Below are 22,443 nucleotides of genomic sequence, written 5' to 3'. Positions count from 1 at the left end.
AGCCTAGCTTGCAACATGTTGCTTTTCTAGTTCTAACTAAATGATCACAAATGATGAGGTTAGAAATATTTGAGTTTTTTTATTAAAATAAAATACAACAGAATTAATACAATTAATTCTTTTGTTGTAAAATAAGTATCACTAAAAATGTTGCATTAAATGTTTGTCTGCTGTTTATGAAATGTGATAGACTGTCACTCCTAAAGTTCAGATGGGATCACCATCAATCTTCAGACTTTCTAGGAGAAAATCTCATCTTTTGTGCCACCTTTTATTGAACCAAACATGGAATTATAAGATGATAACAAATGCATTTGATATGAGCTTTGTCTGAATTGTCTGCTCTTTCACTGCATACGCTCTGTGGAGTTAGTCATCCATTTTGTTGTGCCATTCAAAATTCAGACTATATAATTTTATCTAGTAAATAATGCTCTGCAGAGGTGTAGCACTGCCCAGAAGCTTTAACCTACATTAATCAACATATATCACCAGGAATTATGTCCTGGAGCTGGCCTCTTGTCCGCAGAGCCCAACACTCCCCAAACTATCAACCATCATATTTGTTAGTCTCCTTCTCTGCCTGAGGATTTAAAAAGAAATGACTAAAAATCTACTAAAACCACCTGTAAAACCTTTCTTTATTTTTTCAATCTAAATAGCAAACTTGTTCGGGACGTTTTAATGCAGCTAACTAATCTGGCTCTAATATATGCTTTGCTCAGGAAAATGTGTTCCTGTTTCATGTTTAATGTTAAGTTATAACTGGTTTTCATCCATCTATTCATCCATTTTTTTTCTTCTTCTTAAATATGCTTAATTTATTTAAGGGTCACAAGGGAGCCGGAGCCAATCCCAGCTGCCTTCATCGAAGAGGCAGGTTACTCCCCATGGACAGCTTGCCAGTCCATCACAGAGACAAATGATATAAATAACTATGCACATCATAACACATCATCACTCATAACGTCAATATTTTGAAGATTAAATGCATAGGTTGAGCTGCAGTCCATGTTTGATTAGCTGAATATGGTACAACATAAATTGGTTAAAGGTGACAGTTTTCTATTAGTCCATAGAGGGATATATAAATTATAACGTTCTTAAAAAAAAAAAAAATCTACCTCACCTTGGTTTGTGTATTATTAGCATGGTTTGTCTGAGTTATGTTTCAGCACACAGAACTGCAGAATTAATGTTTACAAAGCTGCTTCTACCTATAGCTGAAGTAACAAACCGGAGCAGGCAGTGGCAACAAGACAAGAGGGGGCAGTATTTTACTCAACTAGACGACAAGGTGAAATCCACATTGTGTGGGATGAAGCCAACTTACCTTGACTCTACCAGCAGGAAAAGGAATCCACTTACTAAACTGTCACAAAAATGTTGCTTCAGGAGCAAAAAGACCAGTCAGACAACGGAAAATGACTGGTTTTGTTTTAGCTAAACACTCGTACATGGAGCTGTTGGAGTAACCACGTCATATTCAGCTCATCAAGACAACCGGCTCAGGTTTGAATGCTGGCCTCAGGCACTTTGATGCATGTCACCCCCCCTTTCTGTTTCACTTGACTGTCGTTTCTACTGTACTTTTTAAAAATAAAAAACAAGCTTGTGTGTGTGGAGGGAACACATTAATAATGATGTCAGGACTAATCAATCACTTGATTGCTTTTGGCCTGACTAGTCAGCTTAAAAAAATCCCCTAAAATGGCCATTTCTACTTTGTAGTGCATGAATGGACAGGCTCAACATAGTATTGGGAATTTAACCCTAACCCCGAAGATACATTTGGTACTGGGATCCTAGGAGACACAGAACAGGAGTCAAGATAATTGTTGAACTGTAACGGTAACTCATGATCTTCTGTAACCCTGAATGATTTAATTTAAAAACACATACAGCTCAGGAAAGTTTCCACCCGATTTACACTATAAAAATATTGTTCTGAATCATATTTCTTTTGTGGTTGTTAGAAAATGGTTGGAAAAGTGCAGCAGTGTTAATGCACATTTAAGCTTTCCACTGTGTTTTTTTTGTGCTTTGTATACTTCAGAAACTTTATCTTTAAGATTAATGAGGCTGGAATTTTAATTTGCCAATGGATGACCTCAGACTTCCGTGGAAACGCTTTCTCTCACCCCTCTCAATTTCTTGAAGCACACATCAACTGACAGTGCTTTACTCCTCTTCATTGTTTTGCCATCAATTAGGTGGATTGATTCCCGTACCAGAAATTAGGGAACATCTTGAGTTCCGCTAGGCTTTTCACTCAGCAAGAGCGAGCCATATCTTTTCACCTGAATCCTGATGACACCTCGCTCTTGTTGTGTTGCCATGTGCTGCTGTGCCAGCTAAGGTGTCACGCCAGCTGAAAAGAAAGTGTCTTCATCCAAACAGTATCATGCTTCTCTCCTTATGGATCAATAGCCTCTTCTTTGTACGCCGCCAGGCTCAATAATTCATGGTTGCCTATTTAAAAATGCAATGAAGTAGCTGTCACTTAGCGCACTCTCTCTGCTCTGGCTCTCGGTCATGATCCCGCACGAAAGGCCATGCTTCCTGTCAGTGACTCAGTCTTTCTGTGTAACCTTAGGACGAGCTTCACGCCTCCTCTACCACCTTCTTCTTGCTGTTTCGCGCCTGGCTCTGCGGTGTGTAGTTACCACTCGGTTACTTGATCCCGGTCCTTGCTAGTTTCCTTTTCACAGCTCCATGATTAGGCCCTATAGTGTGTCAGACTCTCCGTTTGACACCTCAGGTTGGGTGTCAGCCTCCACTATGGCTCTCTTTTAGAGAAGACAGGCCTTCCATTGTCCGATCATTCTTTGTAGGTACAGCAGGGCAGGAGTTGAAATCTCTGATCCCTCTAATAATATATCTTCTCAGTATTTCATTAGAATTCAGTAAAAATACTGTAACTAATTATAGTATAAGTGTTTATAACACATGGCAACAAAGCATTTGTTTTTAACAATAATTAGACCATTTTAAACATGCATTGCTCATTAGTAAATTGTCAGGTGATTAACCAAAGTGAATACGTACCAAATGTCCCCACCTGTTACTAAATCTTGGATGGTGTCCAGCTTCCATCACTCTTTTCATGTGCCCTAAGGACGTGGGTCACTTGGTAACAACCACTGAATTTTTAACTTTACCCTGAAGTGATAGTGAGACCGACATTTACAAAGAGCATCCCTGACAAAGAGCATCAGACTCAGAAACAGGATTTTAGAAGCATATGATGCAACAAAAGGCATATCAAACAAATGGCTGTAAATATTTTGTAGATTTAAATAGTCTGTTGTTTACCTTTGTATGAATGGAGACCTTAATCCCACTGATCAGCAGTCATGAAGAGCTGAAAGGCTGTACCAGTATCAAAGAATCTCATCCTAAAGGTGTATGTTTTTTCTTTCTTGTTGTTGTTTGGTTTTTTTGAAGGGAAAAAAGCAATGCAGCAACACAATAAAAGAGTTCAATCAGGCAGCTGTTAAATGAAGCATCTTAGGAAAGCACATGCTGTTGTTTTGAGGCAGGATTGAGGGAAGAATGCAACGGGAGATTGACAGGTAGGTAAGTGCAGCGTCAGCAGTGATGTAGGGTCTGCATTGGTCTGTCATGGTTAAGAGGGAGCTGAGCCGAAAGGCAAAGCTCCCGATTTACCTGTCGATGTACGTTCCCACACTCACCTTTGAAAGAACGAGATCATAAATGAGAGGAAGGTCTGAGCTTCTCTGCTTTGGCTCCTGCCCCCATGACCTAACCCCAGATGAGCGATGGATAAATGGATGGATGTGTTCAGCATCTTCATAACTTTTTTGACCTTCGGCCACCCCTTTAGACCATTTTCTGCTTATACACATTTAAATATCCAGATGTCCAGTAAATGAATTGTGTGTAGAATTAGTGACACATAGCCATTGCAAAAAAAAAAAAAAAAAGACAAAATCTATGGCTTGATTTGGTAAAACAGCGGGCTGACCTGCTGCATCTTTGAATATAAAATGCTAATGTTATGAAAACTCAATGGTTTCTATTATCATGTATATATGAAAATATAGATCCAAATAGAACTTTGCATCATAACATATGACTGTGTAATATGTTGGGGTTTTTTAAACCGTGATTTTTGACTACATTTGTATTTTTTATTAAGTTCTTCATCTTACTTATTAGTGTTAGATATTTCTGATGCAGTGGTCTTTCAACAGCCTTAAATTATATTTTTAACCTGATTTAATTTTAATTTCCTATTAAAAGTAATAGTTAATACATTTGTAATAAAGTTTGGGATGCAAACCTTTAACTTAGGATGTATATACCAACAAATTACTAAAAAGGTTCTTATTAGGTATTCATCTGGACCCTTAATACATGATAGGATGTTAATTTTAGTTTTATTTATATAAAAAAGAATAACTAATCATACATTTGTCTAAAAAGACTAACCATTTTGGACATGGTGGAGCATCTCAACATGAGCCTTGATGCTAAAGACCATAAACAACTTTGGACATAACTTATTAGATATTTGTCTCATGTCTGCTGGTAATGCTGCACTGTGATTCCCACATGTTACTCACCAAATGTTCTAGCTTTGAGGAACACAGCTGAGTATGTCCTAAAGGTATTTGCTGCACACGTCACATTTGTTTAGTCGCCCTATCATCAGTTTACATTAAACTGTTGCTCCTTTACAGAGTAATTTACATCATGGTCAGCAGTAGGATAAGCATCACTTCCTAGATCACTGCCATGATAAGCAACTAAGGCAGAAGTTACAGTTTAAAACCACATCATTGTGATGATATGTCTTGTCATGTAACATGCAATGTAGGAAATCACCATGTCCATGGAAGGAAAAGATGGAACAATGATGAAAGTTGCATTCAGTACACCGTACACCGGGGGGATCACCAGATGGGCTTTTATTCTGTGAAGACGATTACTTTTCTGCCAAATATGGCCTAAAGCAGCAGTTAATCACTTCCAGAAAGATTCTGATCAGTGAAACATGTCAGCATCATTTATAACATGTGTAGAAAAAATCTGGATTGCTAAATATTACATTCTATGCTGTTGGGCTCATCAAAGCCACAGTCAACGTTTCACGGCATTTATTTTACAGTGTTACGAATTCTTCCCGCTCTTAACCTTGTTAACTCTGAGACATGAAAATATCCCCATATGTTATCATACAGGAAAAAAATCCCTTTTTACTGGATATTTAGTCTGTTTTTTCCAAATGTGTTTTTTAGGCACGAATACTGCTGCACATGTCAAATCTCCAGCAGATTTTCTTATGGTTGTGCAGATTTTTCTTCACAATTCCCTTTCTTTCATTTCTCAAACTATGCAGATGTGACATATGCAAGCACAAATCTGCTATATACACTTAGTAGACATCATCTATTCATCTGTGGCTAGTAACATACAAAAGTATTTCTGAACAAATTTAAGAGAATTTTTTTTTTTTTTTTTACATAATATCAAAGTTGCTCCCTGAGGAAGGAAATCCTCCTCATATTGTAACGTTTCTTGTGCTGTATATTTATCTTACTCTGCTTGCTAATTTGCTGTGCTCTGATTGCAGACATTGAGTGACAGGCCGTTCATCCAGAAACTGTTTCGCCCCGTTTCACTTGAAGGCAACACACAGACACTCGGCAACCTGCTGAAGGAGATGTACCCTGATGCTCTAACGAATGATGGTAAGCCTACACACAGGCAAACTGAAAATCTCTTTCTGTGTTAAGATCATAGTCTTCAGCTAATTTATTGTCATCATCCTCAGTAATCACTGGAAAAAAAAATTAGAATGGATAAAACTTTATTTACACACAGATTTACAAACATTAAAGTCAGCTAACAGCTAAACACTAAGTCCATAAACAACAATGTCTGTTTGTTTTTTTAACAAATCTGGGTCATGTTATTCTTCATCTCTGAGAGAAGGAGGGGACGCCTCTTCGCAGTTGTTTTTTAATTTTTTTATTTACACTACCACATGGAGCATCTCTGAGATCCTTAATCTCAGATAATGCTACATAAGCAAGGTTGTATGAGGGAAAATAGAGGCAGTTTCCATAAACAGTGAATGAAGATGTGGGAGGAGGAGAAGAAAAGATTGCGAAAAGTGTGCAAAGTGGCAGGAAAAGAGCGAAATGCAAATCAACAGGAAGGACACCAGTATGAACTGGTAAAAAGAGAATACTTTTGTAACATATTGTTAAATTTTCTAGCCTTTTTTTTTTATTATTTTAACAAAAATAGAATCATTTTGACTCTTTTATAACAGTAAAGACGTTTCTAAATACAAACCACTGTTTGATGTTTGTTTTGTGGTATATTATATAAACTTGTGGTTGTGCTGCATTCATGGCCATTTCACTCTTGGAAAAGAGATAACTAATCTCAGTGAGGTTTTATCTTGTAATGTGAATGAGAAATTAAAGATTAACTTTAAAAAATTAAAATATTTAGAATTTTATTCAATTATTTGAAAATGTCTTTGTTTACTGTTTAAAAAATGTCAGAATATTGCAGATGCAACATGACCCAGATGATCCAGAACGCAGCAGCACGTCTGGTCTTCAACCAGCCTAAAAGAGTTCATGTCACTCCACTGCTAATCGCTCTCCACTGGCTTCCAGTTGCAGCACGCATCAAATTCAAAGCTCTGCTTCTGGCTTACAAAACAATAACCCAAACGGCTTCGGGCTTCCTTCACTCCTTAATCCAGAGCTACACTCCCTCTCGACAGCTACGCTCTGCCTGCGAAAAACACCTAGTTCTCCCACCACAACGTGGCACAAAATCAGTAGCTAGACTCTTCTCCTCCGTTGTCCCCCAGTGGTGGAACGATCTACCAAACTCCGTCCGATCCGCAGAGTCCTTATCCACTTTTAAAAGCAAGCTAAAGACTCAGTTGTTAAAGGAGCATTTCCACACTTAACTCTTTTACTCAGAATGAGTTAGAAAGATTTGTCCAGCTCTTTGGCTCAACCAAGTACGGAATAAGCTGTGTGCACTTATGCCCAAGATGATATTGTTTGATGAATTCATGATCTTGTATTTAAACAAAATGACTTACAAAAAATCTCTTAAAAAAAATAAAAAAAAGTTGCACTGCCTCTAGCACTACATGACAGCACCTGGGTCCGACAGTCTGACTACCACTTAATTATGATGTTCCATCTTGTTTGAATTCTTGCTTGTGTTGGTCTTAACACCATTGAAAGGTAATTATCCACAACGAGCAGCTAAAATTAAAGCAAGAAGTAACAATCACTGAATTACCAAACAGCTGATAAAGTTTATTTTCTGAAAGGTATTAAGTCCAACATTTAAACAGTCAAGGCAAACTGGGCATTTCTTTAGACAGATGACCATCGAAGGGGGAAAAGAAATTAGAACAAGCGGGTTAAATTACTTATTTTGACCAATCAGAAACAACAGATGAGAGCATGTATGGCAATGTGAAAAAATATGTTATATTAATGTACAGAAAATAAAACACCAATCAGAATATACTAAGACATATTCGTTAGCACTGTTTAAGCAAAAATGCTAAATATTGATAAAATAATAGTTTCTGCTTGTATATCATTAACTTGACTCTATCTGCAAACTGTTGTTTTTGACAGATTTTAACTGGAGATGTGGCTTAGACGTTCTGTAGTTATGGCATACAGCCGAGTTGCAGCTGTGGCAGAAGAGTGCTCATAATGAAAGAAGAGATGAGAGGAGAGGTATGAAGAGAAGACGAACTGCAGTCTAAACAGACAGTGTCTGCAGAGGAGAAGAGAGGAAGTAGATAAGGAGACAATAGTGTGTTAGGACAGAGGACCTGCAGGAGACTCACCTGCACGGAGGCGACAAGAATCATTAACACCCCCCCCCTTTCTGTCTGCCTGCCTGCCTGCCTACCCGTCTGTCTAACACTCACTCTCTTTTTGTCTCCATCCTCCTCCTCATTGTTTATATCTCACATTCACTTTCAGATCAAAAGCAGAAAAGTCTTGTGCTGAATTTGAAGTCCTACATAATAACAAATCTCTTTAATGCTGCACTGTAGGTGTACTTTAATACCAAGAAGTGATTATTCAGATGTGGGTAGCGTACACTTAGCTGTGCCCCAGTTCCAAGTATTAAAGTAACAGTATACTGAATGTCATGCTGTTTGTGCAGCAGCAACAGTGTTCATGGAGACGTTTTAAAGACAATCTCATAAATCTTTTCAGAGAGAAATTCAGAGAAAGCATTTAGATATTAGCAGATCACTGAATACAGAGATTAAATGATAAAGTTCATGTAAAGAAAGTATTAAATAAAAAAAGTAATAAATTCTTAATATATAATGTTGTGCTTGTAAATAATGTACTTTAATGTTGCATACTATTTTGTTCTGTTTTGTTTATTCAGTTAGTTGTTGACATTTTAGTTTTCCAAACCCTGTGATTACATACAGTGCACACCTTCAAGGTTTAAACTAACCTAGACTTTAAAGAACTGCAGAAGTCTTTTAGACATAGTTATAAACTTGATTTTGACAACATCTGTATGTCTTTAAATATTAACTAAGTCCTCATTGAAGAAGCTGTTTAAATGCTAATATCTTTAACAACCATTATAGGAAACCTACAGAGAGAAAATAGATGTATATGCAGATGCAGCATCTTTTGGCTTTGTGGTGCTTCATCTTAAGATGCAGCTTTCATTTAGTTTTAGTAAGTTTATTCTTTCAAACATAGTAAAAGAAAACCAAGTAAAAAGAGATGAAAAGAAAAACAGAAAAGTAAAGTTCACACTTAATCAAACAAATGTGAAACAAAATGAAAACTCACAATTAAACTTTTTTACAGACATTCTGCTGATGGCGCTGTAGTTTCATTTTTGCTTGCAGCAAACAGATGTTTTCAGCTAAAAAAACTCTTAAGAAGCTCTGTGTACACTGTCCTTCCAACAGTAAATGGCCAAAAGTTTGCGTTTAACTAACCGATGTTGTGAAGCAAATGTTACAATCTCTCCATTGTACAATGCTTTGTCATGGTTTCCCACCCTTTAAGTGAGTTGTTTGTTTTTGGCTTCGGGCTGTATAAGATCCAGCCAACATTTGACATCTCTAAACAATAGCAGCTGTCAGGCACTAAGATCTTATTGAAGGGTTCGTTTTTTATCATGTTATGGATGGTTTACAGACACTGATCCATTTCAGCCCAGTTGTTATGAATTATTTTTATTGGGGCTGAATTTATTGCCTGATTTTAAGGTTTGTTTAAAGCTTGCGTGACTGTTTGATGGAAATAGAAATATTCTCTTTCGCTATTTTCTTTTCTTGTTTCTTACCGTCTGTAGTGTCCCTGATCTGAGACTCCTTTTTCCTCTTTGATCCTATATCTTTGTCTCAGGTGTAGTCTTCAACATCTTCCCTGTCTACTGTGGACATCTTTCATGTCTTTGACGTTAAATCTTTGCTTTTCTTTTCTCTCCACCCTCCCAGAGGAGTCTGCTAGCTTGCCTGGTTGATCAAGGTGAAAGTGCCCTTTTGTCTCCAATCGTTTGTTTGGTTTCCACTTCTTCCTCGGCTGGTAGATGTGCTGGGTGATAGCCAGGGATTATGGTGGCGTGTTTGGATTAGACAGCCTGGGACGTGTGTTCAGGGACTGCGTAGGGTGGTGGGGGGTTGCTGGTACTATTGTTCAAGAGTTCAGAGAACTTTTTTTTTACAGGACCCCTAACATACAACAAAAAGAAAATCTGGGGTGCTCCTTGTTCTCTGTGATCTTTTAAACATCAAATAACAAAGGTTTTTTCCAAACAAACCAACTCTGTTATGTCTGAAAAAGGATTGGTGTTGACCCCTCTGGGACCCAGAAACCAGTTGCACTAATCAAATGGTGGTGGCTTGAATTAAGAGCAAAGGAGGGGATTCCCAAATGAGCTGTGGCCAAAAATTCTGCATTGCCACGAGGCAGTTGCGGGAAGCAGACCCAAAGCATCATGTTCCTGTAAACAGCTGTCATCATTGACAGTCGTCTTCGAACCAGGTGTGTTATTGAGCAAGGTTTTGGTAGACATTTGGCTTTGGTCATTTGCAGAAGTCGCAATGTAAAAGTCGACTCTTCCCTCGGATGAAATGCTAACAGACAATAGTTGTAAGCAAAGTGTCTGTTTTCTTTTCAGGTTTTGTCAAAGGTGAGCCTTATTGTGAAAAACCCTCGCATTGATTATTGTCTGTGAATAATCAGAGGAAATTCCCCACCCCAACCACCCACATTCAATCCCACCCTGATCCCTTCCTCCCATATGAGTAACAAATTCACACACTTCTTCTCAGTCCCCCCCAGCTCAGTATCATATGCGGTACAGCCAACTCACTTTTGGCATCCTTCCTCATATAAGATGCATAAGGAAGCAATGCAGCTTGTGTTCATCAAATGATGCAGCTCAGTTTAGAGGTTGGAGGGGGAAGTGCAGGTTTCAGTGGCTGGTTTGATCCATCCAGATAGTGGATTATGGTTCATGTGCAGAGGCGTGTGTTATGTACACCACACGGGGGAATTCAGAATGGCTCGAAAGTCTGCTTCATTACTTTATTATTGATTAAAATTAACTCATGTGAGATCTTTAACTTTTTAATTCAATTTTTAAAAAAGTAAATTGGAAATTATTGAATTATCAGGTTTCCTTATCCTATTAAAAGCTTTATGGAACCAGTAAAAGTCTCATTCAAATCAAAGATTTCTTTAGCAAGAGCGTCCTAGCCAGGAAGCAGCAGAGCAACACAGCAAGCAGCCGTGCATTCGGACATGTAGCAAATGCATAAGGTTAACACTTAACCCTCAGAGTCCTGAGGGTGTTTTGGCTGGTTTTGCATCGCTATATTATGTCATAAAATTTACGGAGCATTTTATACTCAGTTGTCAACACTGCGTGAAATGTTCCCTTCGCTTGCTTTTTGTTTTCTTCGCCATCCATAGAATAGAACATGGCACTTTCCATGAATCATTAGCTACTGACTGAAACAAGTCAAATGTGGTTTCATAAGTTTAGCTGTTTTGGTTTTTTTTTTTTTTTCCACTTGTCTCAGCAATTAAAAATTGAGACATCTATTTTTATTTGTTATATCTTTCCATGATGCATTAAAAAAAAATCCTGCAAGTGCCAAAATGCACATGCTTCGAATGAGTAATATCCCTTATTGTGTGTGGTATAGAACGCAGGTGGTATGCCAGACACCAGCTTGACACTAATTGGTGAAGCATGCATTTTTGATTTGTGTTACAATTGTGGCATGCATCTGTGCCACTCAGACTCTAATGGTTAAAATTAAACAGATTAGCATTATCAAATCAGAAAATCACAGAGATTTTCCAGGTCAACAACACAAGTTAAGCTTCTGTTCCAAAAACAGTCATTTAAAACTTGTAAGTTTTAATTTATCTAGTAAAATTACTTAGAAATAATTCAGGGAAATTAGCTTCTTTAATTTCTCTTTAAATGGCCTGTGACGTCACCTTAAATGTCACTCAAAGCTAATAAAGACTTTATTTCAGCCCCTAACCTGTTATAGGTCCCGGATATTCTGGTATGGTCAGAAAGTGTCCCCTGGAAAGAGCATGCAAATTGTCCACCAAGACCATTTTAAAAGTGATGTTTTTTGTACTGCAGGGAAAGACTCCTGACTACTGCAGGGTGGGTCTGGACTACTATTTAGCTTATACTATGAAGAAAGGATTAAATGACAAGTTAGTACAAGCCACAAGAAGATGCTAGCCTGGGAGTTACTTCCCAGCCCCAGTGAGCTGGTGCCACCAGTTAGCTGCCAGGACTGGGTCCTGCTTTAACCACCATCACCTTGATCAAGGCTGAACAAGCAAGCAGGCAAAGACAGTTAGTGGTGTTCAGGCCAGTTTTTGGCCACCATCAGAACCTCACCCGCTTAGTCTTGTCCAGATACTGTGTCGTTCCCTGTGCACTAGCCTTTAGCTGCCATTTACCAGGACAGGGTTGAGTGAGTGAGTGACCAGCAGCAGTAGTGAACCAGCCTGTAAGAAGCCGCCTGTCCACTCAGCCAGAGACGCCCCAGCTAACCCTTCACCCTGCAGCCTCTACTAGCCTCTTGCTTCATATTGACTGGTGATTTGGGTCGTATAAAAGCAGCAAAAGGAGCTAAGTACTTTGCGTTGACACATTTGTTTCCTGGGCAACTAAAAGTATCAATTTGCTGCTTTTATAATCACTCAATGATGAAATTATAGATCATAATAATGAATAATTAATACTAGTTAGTTAGTTACTGTCTGTTTTTATGCACTTCAAAGTAGGGCAGCAGAAAATTTAAAGAGAAAAAAAAGTACTTGCAGGTTATTTAATGAATGGCCTGTTTTTCTCAGTCCTGAGTGACTTGATTTTACTGCATCACTGAACCTCAGCAAGCAGATCCAATTACTAATGAATAGAAGCTCATTAGCTTAGTGACATTTATAAGTTTGATCATTGATTTGACTTTAAAAGTTAATGTTCCTGTCATATTTCAAAACTGATGCAATGGAATATTATTTTGTCAATAAATACTGGTAATTATTGTATTATTTATGCAATAATAGGCTTTAAAAATAAAAGACATCTAAAAAGTTGTCTCAGTTACAGTAATGAAGGTTGGGCAAAGAACTTATTGCCGAATTGGTAATTTGAATCAAGAAATTGTACATTTGTTAGACTCGTTGATTTGGGTTTCTTTCATTTTCGTTCTTGCAATACTGCATGTTAACATTTAAGGACCATAGCTCTTGTCAAAGGTGTGCAGAACAGTAGAGAAACTAGTGTCATTTTATACCAGCATTAGAAAAATTCAAAGTATTGTTGAACTTCCAGCATGTGAAGACATGAAACTGATGCCTGTGTGTCAGTATGACTGTAGAAAAAGAAATGAAATACAGAAATATATTTTTTCCTTTTACTGTATCCTAAAAATGACCACTTTAACCAGATGCCAAATAAAGATACTTAAAAAGTTCAGTTTCCATTTAGTATTAAACAAAGGTGATGGTGTAAAAATGTTGCTTCATGTAAAACGTGACCTTGAAAATGCTACTGAAATATACTGGAAATCATACATCATACACACTGGTAGAATATAGCGCTTTGGCATTTGTCATGATTTATGATTTATGGTAGATGATTGGTTTGCAAGAAAATGTGTTAAAAATTAATTAGCTTTAAATTATTTTGATATTTGCTTGTTCCAGCTTATTAAGTGTGAGTATTGTCTCTTCTGCTGTCTTTGTATGTGGAATGATTGGTTGTATTTAAAAAAAAAGAAAAAGTTATTTTAAGACAAATAAACTGGACAGCTGTCAGTTTTGTTTGGTAGTCAGTCAACAGCTAATTCAATCAGCCAGCCAGTCTAACCAGATGTCAATTATTCCACCAAAAACTGTTCAGTTGTTTGGAGAGTGAAGACTTGCGGTCTTCCTAAATGGTGTTTGGCTGCGCTCTGCTGACAAAACATTTCGTCTTGGCCAGCAGTAGTGTACCACACAACCACAGGGTGTGTGTATGTGTCAGTAAACAAATTATTCAAGGTCTTTATAGTTGCAACTTTCCTGGGAAGACCAGTTATTATTAATTATTAGATAATGCTTTGAAAGAAGCCCATAAAAGTTACTGTACTGTATAGATTGGAGACTTTACCTTCCTAAACCTCTAGCTTACTGTATGTTCTCATGAGTTGTAGGTGTCGTGATTTCTTATTATAGAAACTTTTCCGACAAGCAACTTTCAGTTAAAATAATGTCAATATATCCAAAAATAGATTTTCATGCACAGTAAGAAGCTTTCGTTGGACTTGGCAAGATATATTTAGTCCTTAAGTAAGATTTATTTTTGGGTTTGTTCCTGGCAGATCATAAGGGGTAGTTTACAGTAATGAAAAGAGCATGGAGTGGTTTAGTAAAGAAGTCCCATGTATCAGTGGTTTCTTTTTATTTGCCCATGATTTTATCTCCTTCTTATGGTTTCACCAGCATGAGTGGTATGCTGTTTTTCAGAAGCCTTGAGTTAAAGACACGATCAGTCAAAAAAAATGCATCAAACTAAGCAATAGCTATACTAAGTAATCTTATAGTATGACCCTTTAAACAAAGTTGGGAATAAAAACAGAATGCAGTGATTGCAAAATCTAAAAACCAATATTTTATTCATAAAAGAACCAGAAATATGTTGAAAATGCAGCATTTTACTATATTTATTTTGATAGGCAGGTTGTTGTCAGTGAGCAGTTCAAAAGTCTACATCTTCGATGGTATGGCGGGCATTAATGTTAATGAAACTGTTAACATGGACCGCTGAAAATGCACTGGTAATGCTAACATGTATACATACCCGCATATGCGCTAATCCAGATAACATCCTTTTCAGGGAATATCTTGCATATTTCAGCAAGACCATGTAAACAACAGGGTGCATTTAATACATCATGGATTTGTAGTAGAAGAGTTTAGGTGCTGGACTAACCTGCCTGCAGTCCAGAACTTTCCCCAACTGAAAACATTTAGCACATCATTAGCTTAAAGTATTACACAGTAGACCTTGTCCTGTTAAGTAGCTAAAATCCTAAATCAAGCAAGAATGGGACAACACTCCACTCTCAAAGCTCTTGCAACTGGTTTTCTCAGTTCCCAGATGTCTACATATTGTTGATAATAGATTGGATGCCACAGTGTTAAACATTCTTAGCTTTGATACTTGGTGCTAACATTAAATTAAAGCTGAGGAAATATTTTCCATGAAACAGTAAAATGTTTTTCTTTCAACATCTTATGTTTTCTGAAAAGAAAGTTGATAATATGATTTGCTATTACAGCTTTCTGTTTTAAGTTACACAGCATCCCAACTTGGATTTGGAAGTTGTTCTTGTACCGGTACTTGACCATGCAGTAAAATATAAGCATCAAAACATATTTTAACTATGCAATATGATATAATATAGACAGACCTCCATTCAGCCATTCTTGCCGCTTATTTGGGTTGGGTAGCGGGGGCAGCTGCCTAAGCAGGGAAGCCCAGACTTCCCTCTCCCCAGCTACGTTTTCCTGCTCATCCGAGTGGATCTCAAAGTTTTCCCAGGCCAGCCAAGAGATGTAGTTCCTCCAGCGTGTCCTGGGTCTTCCTCGTTGTTTCCTTCAGATGCGACGTGCCTGGGAACAGCACACTAGGGAGGCATCCAGGATGCATGCTGACCAGATGCCACCTCATCTGGCTCCTCTCGATACGGACGAGCAGCAGCTCTACTCTGAGCCCCTCTCGGATGACCAAGCTCCTCACCTTCTCTCTAAGAGAGAGTCCGGCCACCCTGCGGAAACTCACTTATTTTGGTTATTACCCACAGCTCGTGACCATAGGTGATGGTAGGAACATAGATCAGCTGATAAATCAAGAGCTTATCCTTTTGGATCAGCTCCTTCTTCACCACGACAGACCACTGCAGATGTCGCACTGATCCGCCATCGGTCTCCTTCTCCATCCTTTCCCCACTCCTGAACAAGACCCCGAGATACTTGAACTTCTCAACTTGAGGCAGGACCTCATTCCCAACCCAGAGAGGACACATCATCCTTTTCCGGCTGACCATTGTCCAGGATTTAGTGGTGCTGATGATCTTAGGTCGAAAGGCTTCTCCAAGTCAACAAAGCCCATGTAGACTGGTTGGGGGAACTCCCACGCCCCCTCCAAGACCATAAAGAGGGTGTAGAGCTGGTCCAATGTTCCACGACCGGAACGAAAGCCACAATAAAGGTATACCTCTAACAAAAAAAACTAAACAAAAAAAAAGTTTGGAGGATTTATGTTTTTAATAAATATATTTGCATTTGAATAGTAACTGGACCTTTTTAAACTATCTGTCTGCATGACATCACATGTTTGTTGGTCACTCCAGTCATTCTCAGAACAGGTTGTTAATCAAACTGGGAAAACACCTTATACTTTCAACTCTTGTGCAGTAATCTTCACTATTGTCTTTTTTTCACATGCCACATCCTCTGATGGTTTTAACAGTACTGTTAGGCAGCCTGAGGGGGAATCAAAGCCTCTGTATTTACGGTAATCACTGTTTTGTCATGTTTTCTTCCAGCTATACATTAACAGTTTCGTAATATGCAACACTGCTGCTCAACTTTTTATTTGGAGGAATTTTATTCTTTTATTGAATTTTCTATAAACTGACGAATATTTAAGTCAAACTGGAAAATTGCACCAAATTGGCATATTGGAAGACATTTGCATTGGTCCGGTTGTCCTTGTTGTAATATGTAACTGAACTAGGAGCTGGAAGGCAGGAAAGTTTCAAAATGTATTTTATTACCATCAAGTCCAAACAGATATTTAAGAGTAATTAATTTGTCTGAGAAAGGCTGAGTGTAAGAGGAAGTTACAAAAATTACTGGAAATGAGCAGATGTCAAAACAAGACAGCCTGGATGGCGTGTTTCCACTGGGGAAAAAAGATGTGTCAAGTTCAACAAGTCTCAGCTGTTCTGATGTTGAAGAAGTTAACACCATCATTTTGTTGTTTTCTTTTTTTTTTTTTTTTTTTTTCTTATCTTTTTTTTCGGGTCTTTCAATTACTGTATGAATGCGTGGGTTGGAGTGTGAGACTGTACATGTGTGTCTGAGTAATTTGGGTGCAGGTGGTAATGTAACAACCTACAGTAATGTGTATTTGAGTTTGTTGGCATGTGTGTGCTTGGGGGCGTAGCTCATTGTGAATTTCCCCCATTTCTCATAATGATACTGTAAAACACCTACTCCACCTACATCTGCCTGTCTGTTGCCAGGCAAGGGCTGAAGGTTAGTGATGGGTAAGAAACGCCTCCTAGAAATGTGTGTAGGTGTGTGTGTCTGAAAGGGTGTGTGTGTGTGTGTGTGTGTGAGAGTGAGTGTGTGTGAGAGAGCGAGAAAACCAGAGAAAGTGCATTGCCATTAGTGCTGCCATAAAAACAGAATCACACCTTTTACTTTCTGTGTTTCTGAACTCAACTAGTGTCAGGATTTTGCTCAGCTTACATGCGCTCATAGTTAGTTAGAGTTAATTGTGTTTTTAAAACATTTGTCAAATTTCGTATCAGTATTTCATTATAAAATATTTTGTATAAATCACAAAAAATAGTTTTTTTGTCATTTTTTAAAAAGACATATATATATATATATATATATATATATATATATATATATATATATATATATATATATATATATATATATATATATATATATATATATATCCTAGACTTTCTATTTTTTTAATAGAATACTTTGATTTACTTTATTTATAAGGGCATTTACAGATTTGAAAAACTAGTTTATATTTCTATATAATATTTTAATTTATGTGTACAATAATAATCAAATAATACTAGTAGCATTTAAAATAACTCTTTTGCTGTTCTTAGACTTTGATGTTTGTATTTAACAGCCATTTAACAAACAATTTTCCAGTGACTAGAATGATTTTATTAAAAGTTTGTAGAAATAAACCTACCTGAGCCATCTCTACCACTTGGCTTGTGTATCTAATGACCAAATTAAGTGTTTGTTATCTAGTTACTGTTTCAAATATTGACCATTTCACTATTGTTGAAATTGTCTATTGTTTTGTTCTTAGTACAAACTTTAAAGGGTTAATGATTCATATACTCACAGTACAAAGCAAACCAATTCCAAAGAAATTATTTTCTCACATGTCACATCCTCTAGCCTGATTTTGGTTGCACAGCTCATGAAAGAAAATCAACCTGTTTTCCTCCTATGTTATTTTAAAGAATTTGTAAAGCACACAAAAATAAATAAATAGTTTTCCCCAAACCCTTTACGTGCATTCGTCAACCTCCACAGCCTGCATCAAACTTCCTGCCAGCAAGAACATTTAAAAGTGTTAAAAGACATTCTTAATCCCAGTTGCCACCAACCATTTTCTCTTGCATTACGGTGCACAATTGTAACTTTCAAAGGGAAACTAGTGAAACTCATGTTGTTGTCCTGACATGCAATTCTTGCACATTTCTGTTTGCTAACTACTCAGCAGGTGTAGGGTGGAGCTGCCTCTCAGACCGTCAGTTAACGCTTCGCCTCAACCGTCCTCCTGATATTACGTGGAGCTAAAATGTCAAATACGGGTGGTTAAAAGAGGACAACCTGCATAGTGTGTGTGTGTGTGTATGTGTGACTGAAGTTGGGAGTTATAGACGGGAAAGGGCCAATCATTGTCTACCACCTTCTCACGCACATTCAGACCTACATCTATATGTTAGATCTCCTAGAAGCTGAAATGCCACTTTTTAGATGGTAAAATATTAAAAACAATTTTTTAAATTATTTGTTTAAAAAGCAATAAATTAATTTAACTAAAGATAATATATATATATATATATATATATATATATATATATATATATATATATATATTGTAGTTGCTGCTTAACTATAATTTAGTTAATCATTTTCTGGCCTATACACATTTGTGGCGTAATTAAGGAACGTTTTTAAATTCAAATTTAAAGTTATGTCAAAGGAGTCCCTTTCAGCAACCACGTCTAATTTTTAAATAAATTATACAAACAGTAGCTCAATCTGTCCAAAATAGATTAAACTGTGACTGAAGATGATCAAATTAAGACTAAAGAAAGCAGTCACAGCAGTTAAAAGGAGTGGGGATTAACATCTACAGCTCACTGTTAGAAAATGTTTGTTTTTTGTGTTGTTTTTTAAACATTTATGGCCTTTTAAATATGCCCTTAGGATTGATGTCATAATGACTTAAGCTGCAAGAATGCTGCTTTGTATGCATATGTGTGTGTACACTTACCAGTTATTTAAAAATACATTTACAATATTACAATTTACAATTAATACAAAGCAATGCAATTGAAATTATGAAGATATTAAGTGCCTCCTTCGATATTCTCTTAGAAATGGAAATTTTGATTTTAGAGATATTAAACATCTTTTTTTTTAATTTTTTGTTTTTGCATCAAGTTAATTCAGTCATGCAGAATTCAACCTCAAGGCTTTTCCTGCTTTCTAGTAAATTTGTACGGAAGTTTGTAATAATAATGTTTTAGTTATGTGGTAAAAACAATCAGAAGTGGTTGTGATAGTGAGCAAGAGCATCAGACCTCATGAGTAAAGTTTCAAAGCCATGCACACTACATTCCCCACAGTGCAGATCAGTGTCTTTCATGCTCACACATCCAGTTTGTAACATGTACACGTCCATCATCGTGTACTAATACTAACACCTACGGCTCCTTTATTGTCACTGACTTGTCAAATATTGTCCCTGCAAATATGCAACCTCAGGGATCTGAGAGGGTTGAGAAGATCGTTGCTCGTAACAAACGTTTTTCGGTCACGGCCTTTCAGTGATGAGCAGTACCAGTCACAGGAGGCCAGCAATATCCGGAGACTTTGCATACACACAGATACTCAGATACACCACACACTGTCAGAGTGAAAGGCAAAAATTCAAATCCTGTCACCAGCAGATACAAAAACACTTAACTGTCACTTTATTCTGCTTCAGAAGTGAACACACACACTCATAGTCACACTTGTACTTTCTCTCCTCTCCCTCTGTCTCATCCACCACAGTGGTGGTAAAGATCATACCGTCGTGTCTGATGTGGTCTTTCTCACCTCATGCAACCATTTCTTTCTCTCGGCTTCCTACAGCTTTGTCTTTTTATCTTCTCTTTCTTCTTTTCTTTCATTTTTGTCTTTTATCTTCCCTTCCTCTCTGTGCCTCTTCAAATGCTCTATATTTTACAACATTTTTAAAAACTTAAATATTTCTTTTTTCCACCCAACCAGTCATTAATGTTCCTGCCTTAGTTTTTTTTTTTTTTTTTTTAATAGTCGAGTTGTTCATCTTTCTTCCCTCTTTCTCAGTCTTTTCTCAGTCTTCTTCTTTAAAAGCCTTAAAAGCATTTAAATAAGGGACAAAAAAATTAAATCAGTATGAGCCCACATAGTCGCATTCTTCCAACATAAATTAGTTTAAGATGGATTTTACCAATGCTAACCAACTGTTCTCTGTCTCCATCCAGGTGAGCAGAAGCGTTACCAGGTGGTGATCCACGGTATCGAACCTCTGATGGAGACACCTTTGCAGTGGCTTAGCGAACACCTCAGCCACCCCGACAACTTCCTGCACATCTGTGTCGTCCCTGTTCCCACAGACTGAGCCCCGCCCCCTCTCACTGTTTCTGTGACTATGCACCAGTTTGCCAGCCGGTTAGCCCCAGACAGGACAGTGCTTTTAACTAACAGACTAACAAGAAGAAGATCAGAATCTTAATGGTGATAAACAAAGGATGTGATGGAGGAATTAAATGAACCTCCTGTTTTCATCTTGCTCATTTACTTTTCTATCTTGTCACCACTACAACTTCCTTTTTTTTTTTTTTTTTTTTTTTTGAAGACTTTCAGAGGTCTTCATTCAGAGATTCTGAATTCAGAAGAATTCAGAAGGAATTAAAGATGAAAAGAACTCCTGCTCCTCCTTCCTCCATGAAAAGGAGAGACTTTTCTTTAAGTGAAAGATTCCTGAATGAGACGAGTATCTCCTTATTCTGTTCCTCTGCCGTTTCTTCTTCTACTCCTCTTTGAGTAAACAAATATCCACACAGGAGGCGAGGAGCTGAAAAGATTTTTCAGTTTACCATCCTGCCATGCATCGCCCTCCTTATCGAATGAAAGACTGTCCTGCAGACAGAGGTGGGATTTTTCGGAAGCGAGTGGTGCAGCATGCCCTGCAGAAGTTGCCTTAGTTACACCTGTCATCCATTATGACTTACATGACGTCATCGAGTTTACATCACGGTCTTTAAAACTGTTCATGTCAATATTGTTTTTTTTTCCAAAAATGTTGTATTATTAGACACCATGAGCTTTACGTGGTTTTAAAGGTTTGACAGCATTTCCAGCATTTGTTTGTATTTATCTCTTGATTATCACTGCTGAATTCTGCATCCAACTTGAGTTATTTGTTAATAAAAAAAACAGAATGTCCAAATTTATTTAGTCTGTTAAATCTTAATTAGCAGTAAATTGTTGCTGTAACTGTATTTTATTTTATTATGTTTTCTTTTAGTTATTCTTTACAATGGCACATGCTCTTTAGTTGGTAAGGGGAATATAATAATCAAAACCAAATGAATAAAATATTTGGGTGTGAGTTAAAAGGGAAGCTGTACTTTTCTGCTTTAATTTGTACCATTCCTGCAAACAGCAGTGGCGATGTTCACATTTAAGTGTCATCTAGCAATTTGTGTGGTAAAGGGATCATCTGAGGGGTCATGGAGCAAAAAAAAAACTCCGTGTTTTAGAACAGGTGTTGATTGCACCACTCCTAGACGGTTTTACTGTCAGTTTCTGTGAGAATTGGCCCATATGTCTTTTTCTGTTGCCAAACTTAAATGAACATCTGGTTTTGTTTCTTTAAGGGTTCGGTCTACATGATGAGACTATTAGCTGCAAGTAAAAATGCCTTTTGGGGACCATGTTCCAATATGCTTCGTATGCCATATGTATGTGGACATGTAACTTGTACTGGCAGACTTGAGTTTTGATGGTTTGCTTAATGGTGAGACCACTTTTTGGCAAGGTAAACAACTCTTAGCAGCTCGTCTAATCTGTTCATATAGAAATAAAATGACTAAAAGCATTCAACAGACACTGTCAGACAAGGGTTGTCCTTCAGTCACTCAGTCTTTAAATGAAAATGTTTACTGCAGGTTCTACATAGGTTCTTCTACATAATCCCCCAGATCCCTGGGGCAATATGTAGAAGTGTTGCATACAAGCAAAAACGTCCTGCACATAAACTGTGACTTATAAAGAAAGAATATGTGGTAAGCATCTCTGTACCTTAAATGTGTACATATGTTAAGAGCAATTTAAGCCTTATATATTAAGTGGAAATGGAAAAGAAGGCAGCATAATATAACAAAATGACACAATTTCAATAGAATACTATACAGCTGTCTTTCTGATATATATGTATATATATATATATCAGAAAGACAGCTGTATTCTAGCACAGCTGCTGTTGTTTATAGTACAAACATTAAAATTTTATTTATATATATATATATATATATATATATACATATAAAAATGAGAGCAACTATTTAGATATCAATTTTTTCCTTCACCACCATGCTCCATATGCACTTTATTTTCTCCCTTCTGATTATTGACACACAAGGCTGTACAACCCAATATAAAGGCCTAGTGTTTAGCCATTATACATAAAGTCTGAGTTCTTGGATCTTCCATAAGCACAACAAGCTGTCCTTTGTGAGCTGTTGTTATTCCAGAACTGAGAACACAAAATGTTTTGTTACTTCACAGTTTTTCATATTTAGTATATTTG

The 22,443-nt window shown here is 37.2% G+C and overlaps 1 protein-coding gene across 2 annotated transcripts in view; it reads left to right on the top strand.

Moving 5' to 3' along the window:
* atg5 (ATG5 autophagy related 5 homolog (S. cerevisiae)) overlaps nt 1-21,085 on the top strand; it is a 35,222-nt gene extending 14,137 nt beyond the window's left edge. For both annotated transcript variants that reach the window (XM_041988071.1, XM_041988070.1), the window contains exons 7-8: nt 5,600-5,717; nt 20,114-21,085. In XM_041988071.1, the coding sequence (XP_041844005.1) occupies nt 5,600-5,717; nt 20,114-20,250 (255 nt within the window). In that variant the 3' untranslated portion in view covers nt 20,251-21,085. The remainder of the gene's footprint in view (nt 1-5,599; nt 5,718-20,113) is intronic.
* Nucleotides 21,086-22,443: the final 1,358 nt, after the last annotated feature.

Source organism: Melanotaenia boesemani, chromosome 6, assembly GCF_017639745.1.
Source record: "Melanotaenia boesemani isolate fMelBoe1 chromosome 6, fMelBoe1.pri, whole genome shotgun sequence".
Lineage (NCBI taxonomy): Eukaryota > Metazoa > Chordata > Actinopteri > Atheriniformes > Melanotaeniidae > Melanotaenia > Melanotaenia boesemani.
This window is presented reverse-complemented; position numbering and strand designations above follow the sequence as displayed.